Below are 12,022 nucleotides of genomic sequence, written 5' to 3'. Positions count from 1 at the left end.
GCTCACACGGAGCTCTTCCCAAGACCCCTCCAGGCTTCGGCGCCTCCTCATGTCCCGAGGGACCCTCCCGGAGACCCTCCCCAGGACCCCCCCGCTCACCGACACAGCGATCCCCGCGTCTCTCTGCCTCTGCGACCGCCGTTCCCAGGCAACGGCTGCACCGGCTGCACCGGCTGCGCCCGGAAACGCCGGGAGAGAGAGGAGAACTTCCTCATCCTCACCGGCTGCACCGGGAAACACAGGGAAAGAGAGGAGAACCTCCTCATCCTCACCAGCTGCACCGGGAAACACAGGGAAAGAGATGAGAACCTCCTCATCCTCACCGGCTGCACCGGGAAACACAGGGAAAGAGAGGAGAACCTCCTCATCCTCACCGGCTGCACCGGGAAACACCGGGAAAGAGAGGAGAACCTCCTCATCCTCACCGGCTGCACCGGGAAACACCGGGAAAGAGAGGAGAACCTCCTCATCCTCCCCGGCTGCCAGGAAGAGGCAGCGCTGCGCCCCCCGCCCAAAGCAGGGACCCAGAGGAGGGAACACTCAGCCCTTCACCCTGCCCAAGCCTAAATCCCGCTCATGGCTGTGACAAAGCCCCTCTGGGCATCGCCGGAGCCATTCGGGACCGAACCCTCGCCCTGCCCGGGGAGTGGGGTGAGGGATCTTTACCCGATGCCCCCCAGAAGGAGTTGTAGGCAGCTCTGTTCCAGTGGCTTCCCTGAGCAGGACAAGCGAAGTGAAAGCGAGACATCATCCCCCCAAGCCCTGCCAGTCCCCCACGGTCCCCAGCTCTCTGCCAGGACGGCACTTGCACAGGGAATCCACTCCCAGGGCTCACTCCAGGCTCTCACTCCACCCCTGCAGATAATCAGCTCCAAACGCTCCCAGCTGTTGACCTCAGCCTTGCTGTTAAGCTCAAATAATAACAATTTCTAAACTTAATTTGTTTTTCCTTCTGCCCAGAAAGAGCCTCACACCCTGCTGGGAGCAGAAAGGAGATTTGTTATCAGTTCCCATTATCTCCCTGACCCAGAGAGGCTGCCCCAAATAATGACTTCTACGAGAAAAGAGAGAAGCAATACTCAAGTTTTATTGTCTTGGGAGACCATTTTGATGTTCAACTGGAAATAAGCTTCAAACAAACCAGTTATTCCCAGAATCCCTTCAAACAGTTTATGCACCTGTTGTGGTTTAGGAATGGTATTCCCCAAATTACTGTTCCCACTGAAAACAGCCCAGACCATGTGTCTCCCACCCATTCTCCATCCTACTCCCACAGCAGGATGGAGAGGAGAATGGAAGGCACAAAAAGGTAAACCCCATCCTGGCTGGAACCAGAAAAACACCCTAAAATCACCTCCTGAAAATAAACAAATTTTTTTAAAAATTAGAAGAAAATAGAGAGAGAAGCCAGATTAGGAGTGCTTTTATCATGACTAGATAAACTACCAGAAGTTCCAAAATTAGAATGGTAACCCCAATTCCTTACCTCATTGTGTTAAAATAACTGGGCATTCCAAAAATCCTTTCTGTATGTTCACTGACTTTAAAGGTTGTGGAAACGTGGGGAAGATGAGGTATCAAACTTGCATATCTCTTGCCTGTCACCTATTATGACAGGCATCAAAAACAGCTCTAGGACTTTTTAGCATATATTACATGATATTCAGTGAGGAGTTTTAAAGAGGAAAAAAAGGAATTCTCTGTTATCACCAAACAAGAGCATTTCAAGCCCTTCGGAGCATGTATCAAGTGAGATTTGGAACCTTATTCTAAATTGATACAAGGTGGAAGAGATGAGAAGCCACATCTTGCAGCTCTGCAGGTTCCTCCTGACAACCAGTGCAATTCTGAACTGCAGGCAGGCCCTGCTCTGCCAGAAACCTTCAGGCACCAGAGGTCACAGCAACACCACGTAGGGAAGTGTTCAAACCAGATCAGAGTCCAGAAAGCAGGCACAAGCTTTATTGTTCTTCAAGCCACGGTCATCTTTGTAAAGGAACAATATTGCACCTGAAAAAGAAGAGGGTAGAAAGGAAGTATTAAATTAAATAAAGGAAATTTAATATTTCATTTCTCAAACAGGCACAGAAGACCTGATATGGGATGGATCAGACCCGCCACAACCCTCCTCCACTGGCTTCCTCTACCAGACAAACCAGCCACTGAGATCTTTCTCCCTGTGCTCATGTTTGATGGAACTTGACTCCCTATACTGCTGTGCAGAACCAGCAGCCTCCAGCTCCCTGGTGAGGTCTGTCACAGTGGGAAGTGACACAGGGAATCCGGCTCAGGAAATGTAACCTGAGCTGGTGAAAGCCTCTTCCCCTCCAGCAAGTGAAACAGAAGCTCACCCCAGGAGGCCCTTCCCAGCCCAGCGCTTTGGAGTCAGCCCCACGTGCACCTTTCTGCCACCACGGATCACAGTCACGCTCAGGGGTCTCTGAAAGAGAGGGAAAAATAAAAAATTAACCAAAATATTTCACTTTTCCAACACAAAGCCAACTCTCTTCCTTCATCTGCTGAAGCACCAGAAGAACATTAAGCCCAAGGAACTGTCCTGCAGCAGTGCCCATTCCCACTCTTGTGGCTGTAACTGAAAGAAGAGAGTGAAGTAATCTCCAGGAGATCCCTCACTTCCACCAGCAAGCACTTAATGGTTGTGGCAGCTTCTCTGGCCAGTCCACGAGGGTGGCACAGCAATGCTGCTGCAGGGAGTCCCCAGGGAGAACAAACAAAATGATGCTCACAGCAAAGAGCACACACCTCTTCCATTCGTAAGCGAACAGCTCTGTGCTGTGAGAGAACAAGGCTACAACAGCACAGAGCGAATCTGACACTGTTTCTGACATGGAAATGATGATTCCAGAGATCCAAGTTCCATAGAAAAAGCTGTGGCTAACAGAGACAGGCAAGAGAATGCAGTGACAGCAGGAATGAGCTCACCCCCTCGCTGTGCTGCACCACCGTGGCAATGTTCTGCAGGTTCTGGAAGTTGTTAGCATTGACAGATCCAAACTCCACAATCTCATCATCAACCTGAAGTCCCTGGACAGAGATAGAAGAGAGATGAGCATCTGCATTCTCCAGAGACAGGTGATATCACAGGATCACCACCCTTCACCCAGACATGGGGAGAGAGACATGCTGCAACACTTCTCACACTCAGGCAAGTGAACATCACTACAGCTTCTCTATGGCCACAGGGAGAGGTAAGTGTTCATTCCTCTGTTCTGTTTCATGGGAAGGGAAATACTGAGGCTGGAATGGTCAGTGAGGCATGGAAGGAGCTGTGTGGTGCCAGGGCACAGCTCAAAGAACACCCATCTCATCCCTGTACACTGACCAGCCCCTTCACAGGACATCCCAACGTGATAAAAAAAGCCAGTGACACCCCAATCAAGCTCCTCACTTATGTCCACTTATTAACAAAGGGCAGAGGGAGTCATGAGCTGTTGGCTCCAGATACAGCCCTCCCCACGAGCTGTGCCCAACGCACCGAGACACTGGCGGGAGAGCCCGGGGTCACGGCGTTCACTTTGGCAAAGGCCTGGGGCAGGCTCTGGTTCTGGCTCATGGCCTCGGCCAAGGCCTCCGCCTCATCCCTGGCGTGTTTCTCCTTCTCCCGGGCGTGCAGCTTGTGCAGAGCCTCCTCCACCTGCTTCATCAGGGCCTTGTGATCGTTCTGCAAACCTGCGGGTGACACCATGAGCAGACAGGGAGCTGGAGAGGCTTTCCCCAAAGGGCTCTCAGCACCTGCTCCCCTGTGCAGCCACACCAAGCAGTGCCCTGCTTGTCTCTGATCTCAGCAAGAACCTCTGCTCTATCTCTGGGGCCTGCTGCCAGCCCGGCAGATGCTTATCAGTAAAAGTCAGACACAGAGAAAACCACCCTATGAATTTTGGTAAACATGCAAAGGCAGAAGGGCTGGGAGGCCCATGATCTCTTAGAACTCAGTGAGCAACTTAAGTCTTCTTTCCATTAAGTCACCTGCTGTTACGTACAAAGAGAAAAACCCATCCTGAAAGTCAGGGCACTGGGAAAGCCTGGAATGAAATAAATGCCAAGCTGTTTCCTACCCAAATTTTATTCTATAAACAGCACAGAAAAGCTTAGTTGTGTTTCACACATCCCAAACGGCTCCGCAGCAGTGGCAGAATTTCAGTGCCGCTGCAGCAACCCGTGGACAAAAGCATTTTACTGACTCAGCCCAGGCGGCAGCTCTGAGCACTGAGCAGAACCACAGGGAAACAGGCTCCGCGCAGCCCTGGGCTCCCCACAAGAGAGACGGGGGCTTCAGAGAACTAAGCGGCGTCACCGCCGTGCCCGTCCCCGGGCAGAGGCCGCGTTTCCCCCGCACATCCCGGTTTCGCTGGCTCATCCCGCGGGATGCGGGCGCGGCCCGGCCGCGGGAAGGGCCCCCCCGCCCGGTTCCCGTTCCCCGCTCACAGATGATGTTGTGCCGGGCGGTGCGCACTTGGTACAGGTCGATGTCAGCGCGGGGGAAGCCCTCGGCGTCCACCAGCGGCTCGTGCATCCCGACGCCCTTTTGCTGTGAGGGAAGAGGCGGCGGTTGGGAGGGGGCCGGGCCCGCACGGCGCCCCCCGGCCCGGCCCGGCCCTGCCCCGCCCGGGCACTGACCCCCTCCAGCAGCTCGTAGCAGGCCTTGATCTGCGCCTCGATCTCGTCCTTGCGCCGCACCAGCTGCTGGACATCGCTGACGGTGACGGAGCGGCCCTCGGCGGGATCCGCCATGGCCGCGGCCGGACGGGAGCCGGGACGGGCGCGGGGCGGGGCCGGGGCGGGGCCGGAGGGACCACGCCCAGGGGAAGGGGCGGAGCCAGGGCCGGGGCGGGGCTAACGGGGACCGTGCCGGGGCTGACACAGCGGCGGCTCAGCGGTGACACAGCGGTGACACGGCGACGGCAATAACGGGGTGGCACAGCTGCGTCAGCCACTGCTGTGGCGCTGGCATGGGGCGGCACAGCGGTGTCACCGTCACTGGGTCACACTGCTGTGCTGGCGCCGTAGGGTGGCTGTGATGGTGGCATGTAGTGGCACAGCGGTGTCACCATCAGTGAGTTAAACAGCTTTGATGGTGCTCTGTAGTGGCACGGCGGTGTCACCATCACTGGGTGGCACAGCCGTGGTGTACCATGTTATGACCCTGTTGCTGCTGCCGGCGCCTCTCCAGTGCGTGCCCCTGCACATTGCCGGGTGCTGCATGGCATCCATGTCCCAGGGAGTGTGGCAGCAGGGGACAGCCCCACCACGAGACTCCCACCCCTGTCCTCCTGTCCTCCACCCAAGCCCCCTGTGTTCATCCTCTCTGGCCTTGCTGGAGGCTCCGACTTCCCAGCCCTCCCAGTCAGGCGGCGTTTGTGCGCTGGTGTCTCCCCGGCAGGGCCGTCTCTTGCCCCCTCCTCTTGCTGCCCCACATTTTGGGGTCCCTGCAGCGCTGGGCTCACCGGGGCTGAAGGTGCCAGACACCAGCACACGCCCAGCTGGGCTCTGCAGGCTGTCCTGGCTCAGCGCTGGCCAGGATGACATGTGCCCAAGGAGGGGTGAGTGTCCCCAGGGGCAGCGGGCGGACCGGGGGATGTGCTGCCCAAATTGCGTCACCCCCCTGTGACCCCGGCACACACGGGGCAGGGATGTGGCTGCGGGGTCAGCGGGGTCCCGACCCTCCGCTGAGCCTCATGTGCTGCACACGCACCCTCACTGCCCTCCACGTTTCACCCCGCGGCGCCACAGCCGCGGCCGCGCGGACCCCGTGACACGGCCGCAGTGACAGGTTTGGGCAGTTCCAGCCCAAACCAAACACATCCCTGGGTTGGTGGGGGGAGAAGGTGGGGCCGAGGAGGAGCCTCCCCGTCCCGCCGTTATATTGAAAGCCTTCCAGTTCTGACGCTCTCTTTGCTTCTGTCACATCGCCAGGTCACAGAAATGGTGAGGGACAGCAGATGGGAATTAATTCAAATGTCCGGGGCTCCATGGCATGGGACGCCTTGGGAGATTTAAGCTCTGCTTGATTTTGGGTTTTCCAGCGACTGGGAGTGGCACAGAAGAGCTGTTCCTCACAGCCTGACTTTTGGATTCAGCTCCCTGGGGATTGCTGTACCTGCCTGTCCCGCTAATGTCTCTCTTTTCTCATTCTCTTTCAGACGTCCTACACAGACAAGGGAGAAAAGGTAAGAGTCGTGTCCCTGTCCTGCCTCCCTGCCTGGTGTGAAACCAGTGATGTTAGTGCAAATTGTAAAAATTCCTTGATTACCTGTTGAAATCAGGAGTAAAACTCTCGCTGGGTCACACAGGATCTTCGTTGTAAATTAGTATTAATCATTGAAATTTCTGTTTTGGGAGGAGGGCGACAAACAGGAGATGATGGGTATTTCCCAGGGAAACCAAGCCTTAAGTAGAATCTTCATTCCATGCAACAATTATTTCCAAATGCTGCATTTTTTTTGCCAACTTTTTCACTTTTAAAGTGTTTCCAGTGCGGGGTGCCCTGTGCCAGGCTGGGCAGTGGTGGGGAACGGATCGAAGGGAGATCTGTCCTGGTACTGGTGGTTGTGTAAGAGCTTTTGTGGAAGAATTAATCTTTAACACAGCGAGGTTAGCAGGTGCACACTCACTGGGACTTGTAGGGGGCACTGGGACAACCGGGACCACGGCTGTGGGCAGAGGCAAAATGGGGCTTTGTACCTTCCAACCTGCAGTTCAGGATCCTGTGGGACTCGACCGTAAAGCATTTTGGAAATCACCATTTGGGGGCTGTTCCACCCAGTTAATTCAGATTAACATTTGCATTTGCAGTAGATGCATTTTCAGGGTCACTGCTGCCGCTTCCCCCTGCTCTGGAGCCGAGCAGCGCTGCAGGAAAGGCAGCAGCAGCAGCTTTCAGCCCCGTTTTCCCTTTCTTTTAGCCCCAACGAGGCCGCTTCATCCATTTCCACTCCATCACCTTCTGGGTCGGCAATGCCAAGCAGGTGAGAGGCTGCGGGCACCAGACACGCGTGCCAGGGGACACTTGTGCCAGGGGACACTTGTGCCAGGGGACACCTCCCACGCCGGGACAGCCCGGGAGCTCGGGGCATTGGCTGCCAGGGGGGTGTGGGTTCATCCCGGCCGCCCCCGTGCCGGGGATGTGCCGGTGTCCCGGAGCCCGGCCCTGGCCTGGCGCCGATGGCCTTGGTGGCCCTTGCGCAAGGCGAGGGGCGGCTGCCGGGGGCGTGCGCGGGGACGTGCGACGGGAACCGCACGTGGCCGAGCTCGGCTGTGGCCACCAGCCCGCAGAGTGCACGGGGTCAGGGCAGCTGCTCTCCATCCCTTGACCTGGGTGACTTAAACACCTCCCTGCTTCACGCCCGAGCTGCTTCTCACCCAACCTCGCTGAACAGGGGATACACAGAAATGTTTGCTGCTCCGTGGCAGGCCTCGCAGGAAGCTCTGGAGGCAGCACTTCCCACCGAATTTGGGCTTTTTCTTCAATCCCGGCCCTTTCTTGCCTCTGTTTGTTCCCCCTGGGCTGCTGGAGGAGGCAGAGAAGCTGCTGCCTGTTCTCACACACACACAGGGGAGATGTGACTTGCACTTGCCATGGTGGCTGTACTCCATGGCCTCTGGGCCACCAGCCCTGCAGCTTCAACCAGAGGGACTCCTCCCTGCCCACAGGCTGCATCCTACTACTGCAACAAGCTGGGGTTCGAGGAGCTGGCGTACCGGGGGCTGGAGACCGGCAGCAGGGAGGTGGTGTCACACGTGGTCAAGCAGGACAAGGTAAGGGAGCCCCTGACAGAGGTGCCACTGCCAGGGCAGGGAAGGGTGAGGTGGTGTCAGACACGTGGTGCTGCCAAACCCACCGTGAAAACCATCACCTGCAGCTCCACCCTCACCTGCAGCTCCATCCTCACCTCTCCTCCTCTTCCTCGGCAGATCGTGTTTGTTTTCTCATCTGCTCTGAACCCAGGGAATGAGGGTAGGTGTCCCTGGGGGGCCTGGAGTGGGAAATGGCTCTGGCAGAGCAAAGCAGTTCTGCTCATGCCTGTGGCTGTTCCTGCTCCTGGCAGAGATGGGGGAGCACCTGGTGAAGCATGGTGACGGGGTGAAGGACGTCGCCTTCGAAGTGGAGGACTGTGACTTCATCGTGCAGGTGGGCAGCCCCTCCACCCCCTCCCACACAGCCCCCCAAAACGGTGAGGGGACGCAGGGGGGGCCTGGGGATGTCTCTCCCTGGCCCAAAGGAGCTGTGGCAGGACAGGATCTCTCTCCTTCTGCCCAGAAAGCCAAGGAGCGCGGTGCTGTGGTGGTGAAGGAGCCGTGGGTGGAGCAGGACAAATTTGGGAAGGTGAAGTTTGCAGTGATCCAGACGGTGAGTGGCAGGGCAGGGCAGGGCAGGGCCGTGGAGCTGGCTGCACCTGGGAGGCCCCCACATAAACAAAGCCACAACACAACCACTTTCCCCCTCGCAGTACGGTGACACCACCCACACCTTGATAGAAAAGCTCAACTACAAGGGCCTGTTCCTCCCTGGGTACCACCCACCCCTCTTCAAGGACCCCCTGCTGTCCAAGCTGTGAGTACTTTCCAGAGGGTCCTGCCTGGCTCTCTGCCATCGTGTTCTGGTGGGATTTCCAACCAAGGAGCTGGACACATCCCCACTGCCTTGCCCTGGGGCCCCCTGAGCTGTGGGGCACCCCTGAACCTGGCTGAGACCTTTGGCTTTCCCCACAGACCAAGCACCAAGCTCAGCTTTGTTGATCACGTTGTGGGGAACCAGCCTGACCTCCAGATGGTCCCAGTGGCGGACTGGTAAGAGTGAGGAGAGCTGGTGGGAGGCGGGATGGAGCAGCAGCACAGCTCTGCTGGTCTCACCGCTTCTGACAGGGGTGGCTATGGCTGATAAAGCCAGAGCAGAGCTTCCTTACTGTGGGGATGGAGCAAGGGCTTGATTGTGCCCCTTGTGACCCGGGCAGGTACCAGAAGAACCTGCTCTTCCACCGCTTCTGGTCAGTGGATGACAAGCAGCTGCACACCGAGTTCAGTGCCCTGCGCTCCATCGTGGTCACCAACTATGAGGAGACCATTAAAATGCCCATCAATGAGCCAGCACCTGGCAAGAAGAAATCCCAGATCCAGGTCAGTGGACACTGGTGGTTTATCCATGTGGCTGCCTCCACTTCTAGAGAGGGCTTGGTGAAGGGAAAGGGACCAAGGGTCAGTGATCTGGAGCCAGAGCAGACCTGCTGTGCTGAAGTGGCTGCTAGAAAGCAATCCTGGCTCTGCTCGTGTCTGACAAACCCTGGGAGAGCTGCTGGGCAGAGCCAGTTTACCCCATGTCACCAACAGTGTCTTTGTCATTCCATGGCGCCCCTGGGCCGATCTCGCCTGTGTATTTTTAAGCCCACACCCATCCCTTCCCAGCTGTAGCTGTGCTGTCACTGCCATGGTGACATCTTTTCCCTGTAGGAATATATTGATTACTACGGAGGGGCCGGAGTCCAGCACATCGCACTGAACACCCCCGACATCATCTCAGCGGTGAGTGCAGCCCTGGGACCCCCTGCCCTGGAACCCCCTGCCCTGGGACCCCCTGCCCTGGGACCCCCTGCCCTGGGACCCCCTGCCCTGGGACCCCCTGCCCTGGAACCCCCTGCCCTGGGACCCCCTGTCCTGGGATCCCCTGTCCTGGGACCCCCTGCCCTGGGACCCCCTGTCCTGGGACCCCCTGTCCTGGGATCCCCTGTCCTGGGATCCCCTGACCTGGGACCCCCTGCCCTGGGACCCCCTGTCCTGGGACCCCCTGCCCTGGGACCCCCTGCCCTGGGACCCCCTGTCCTGGGACCCCCTGCCCTGGGCCCCACCCTGCCCCAGCTCTGGGCACAGTGCTCATCACAGGATGGACCATGACCCTGTCAGGGTGCAAGGACACAGAGCCAACACAGAGCTTTGTGTCCTGGTTGTTTTACAACCAGGATTAACTGCCCAGGGAATAACTGCAAAGGGACCTGCCTGCACTTGTGAGCTGCCTGTGCCTCCAGCTTAAAGCATTTGGGGTCTGCAGGGCCCTTGGGGGCACCTTTGTGCTTGCAGGGCGCCTGGTGGGACTCAGGCAGCCCAGGCTGAGCCTCACAGGCATCACCCACCTTCAGCTGGGGCAGGGGCAGGTGTGGGTAGAGCCCAGCTGCTGCTGAGCACGCAGGTTTGGGCTCCTCTCCAGACCAAAGGGCCTCCAGAGGTATCAGGTCAGAGCTGGACAAATGATCCTTGCACAGCTCTCTGCAGTGCCTGGGGAGGGCATCTTGGGCCTGCCCATTCCTGGTGCCAAAGTGAAATGGGGCAAGTTCTCATGGCTGAGGCTGGCCAAAGCCACGGGAAAGCACCTGAGTCCTGGCACTGCCCATCCCAGGAAATGCTCCTGGCACAAACCCCTCCCAAGCTGAGCCCTGCTGGCTCTCCCCTGCCTTGCAGATCACCAACCTGAAGCAGCGGGGCATGCAGTTCATGGACGTGCCCTCCAGCTACTACCAGGTGCTGCGGGAGAGGCTCAAAACTGCCAAAATCAAAGTGAAGGAGAACCTTGACAAGCTGGCGGTGAGTCAGAGCAGGAGAAGGCCTGCCCAGGGCTGGACCAGCTCCCCAAAGAGCTTTGCAGGGATGTCCCACAGAGCCCCACTTGCTCCTCTGTGGGTCTTCAAGCCGTTGCCTCACTTCTTTTCTCCAGGAACTGAAAATCCTGGTGGATTTTGATGAAAAAGGCTACCTGCTCCAGATCTTCACCAAACCAGTTCAAGACAGACCCACGGTCTTCCTGGAGGTGATCCAGAGGCACAACCACCAGGTTGGTTTGAGGATCTCCCGCTGATCCTGGCCATGAGCCCTGAGGGCCACCGAGCCCCCGGTCTGTAACACTGCCATCTCTGCAGGGCTTCGGCGCTGGGAACTTCAAGTCTCTGTTTGAAGCCATAGAAATGGATCAGGATGCCAGAGGAAACCTGACTGTCCTGGAGCCCAACGGGGAGACCAGGAGGATGTAGGGGTGGGAGGAAGTGCCACCCTCACCCCTAAGGAGCTGAATCCCAAATGAACTGGGAAACACCCAGTGTTTTGGTAAATAGCCAGACTTGAGTGCCACAAACCCAGGGAAGCCACTGCCAAGCTGGACAGTGTAAAAGAACCCAAGAGCTCTCCCAGTCCAGCCCTGGCACTGCCCTTCGGTGACTTCCTGGGACACGGGGCGTGGGAAATAGCAAACACACTCTCAAAAAAGCAGCTTAATCTGATCCAAACCACGGAATTCTTAACAAAGGGCAGATTTCAGGCATGTGCCAAGGACACGCAGCTACACAGGAAGACAGAAGAAACAACTGGGAGGGCTCAGATTTAGTCTATGCGAAGTTTTAATTTTAGCTACACGGGAAGCTGCGAAAGCACGGAGGCGTTTGCCTCTCTGCGCGTCTCCTTTTGTAAGATCCTGGTTTAATTGCTTTTAGACTCAATCTTGAACTGGAATTTGCTGAGAATAAACATGGTTTTAGGGTAGCTCCAATACGCTGGAATGAGAATTAATTGTATTTACATATTTCAGCCTTCCCAAGGCAACAGAGTCTCGCTCTAATACCTGTAAATTCCTGCATTAACGATGGGTTGGAGTTTCTCCCATGTTTCAAGCAGTAATTGCTGGCCTTGGCAGCAATTCCTTGGCTCAGATCCTGGCTGCATGTGCAAAGTCCCCTCTGGGTGTTGCTCTGGTGTTGTCGCTGTCCTTTGCAGAGGGAATTCCTCCCCAACACAATAAATCCATTTTCTGCCACGGCCCTGTGTTCCCGGGGCCGCAGATCCTGCACTCCCTGCCACAACCCTCAGCCCAGCTGCTGGAGGGCACCCTGGGGTGTCCCCCCCGTGGCACAGCCACCCTCCACAGCCCCCTGTTCCCAGTTTCCCAGCATGGGAGCTCTCAGACCCCGAGCCCTCAGCTCAGGATGGGCTCCTTGGACAGCAGCCCTGTCCCCAGCCCCATCCCAGC

The 12,022-nt window shown here is 57.2% G+C and overlaps 2 protein-coding genes across 2 annotated transcripts; one reads left to right on the top strand and one right to left on the bottom strand.

Annotated features, from left to right (window-relative positions):
* Positions 1 to 1,067: 1,067 nt before the first annotated feature.
* Positions 1,068 to 4,775, bottom strand: PSMD9 (proteasome 26S subunit, non-ATPase 9). The gene is made up of 6 exons (XM_040081298.2): positions 4,639 to 4,775; positions 4,447 to 4,549; positions 3,497 to 3,690; positions 2,944 to 3,045; positions 2,352 to 2,440; positions 1,068 to 2,010 (listed from the first exon to the last, which is right to left on the bottom strand). The coding sequence occupies exons 1-6, from the start codon at positions 4,750 to 4,752 to the stop codon at positions 1,983 to 1,985; spliced, it is 630 nt and encodes a 209-aa protein (XP_039937232.1). The 5' UTR covers positions 4,753 to 4,775; the 3' UTR covers positions 1,068 to 1,982.
* A 1,027-nt stretch (positions 4,776 to 5,802) lies between these two features.
* On the top strand, positions 5,803 to 11,533 carry HPD (4-hydroxyphenylpyruvate dioxygenase). The gene is made up of 14 exons (XM_040080982.2): positions 5,803 to 5,946; positions 6,162 to 6,188; positions 6,924 to 6,986; positions 7,672 to 7,776; positions 7,933 to 7,975; positions 8,067 to 8,149; positions 8,279 to 8,368; positions 8,469 to 8,572; positions 8,731 to 8,808; positions 8,973 to 9,135; positions 9,466 to 9,537; positions 10,468 to 10,590; positions 10,721 to 10,837; positions 10,923 to 11,533. The coding sequence occupies exons 1-14, from the start codon at positions 5,944 to 5,946 to the stop codon at positions 11,031 to 11,033; spliced, it is 1,182 nt and encodes a 393-aa protein (XP_039936916.1). The 5' UTR covers positions 5,803 to 5,943; the 3' UTR covers positions 11,034 to 11,533.
* Positions 11,534 to 12,022: the final 489 nt, after the last annotated feature.

The sequence above is a fragment of the Hirundo rustica genome, chromosome 17, assembly GCF_015227805.2.
Source record: "Hirundo rustica isolate bHirRus1 chromosome 17, bHirRus1.pri.v3, whole genome shotgun sequence".
NCBI lineage: Eukaryota > Metazoa > Chordata > Aves > Passeriformes > Hirundinidae > Hirundo > Hirundo rustica.
Note: the sequence above shows the minus strand (reverse complement) of the source record. Positions and strands in the feature narration are given on the sequence as shown.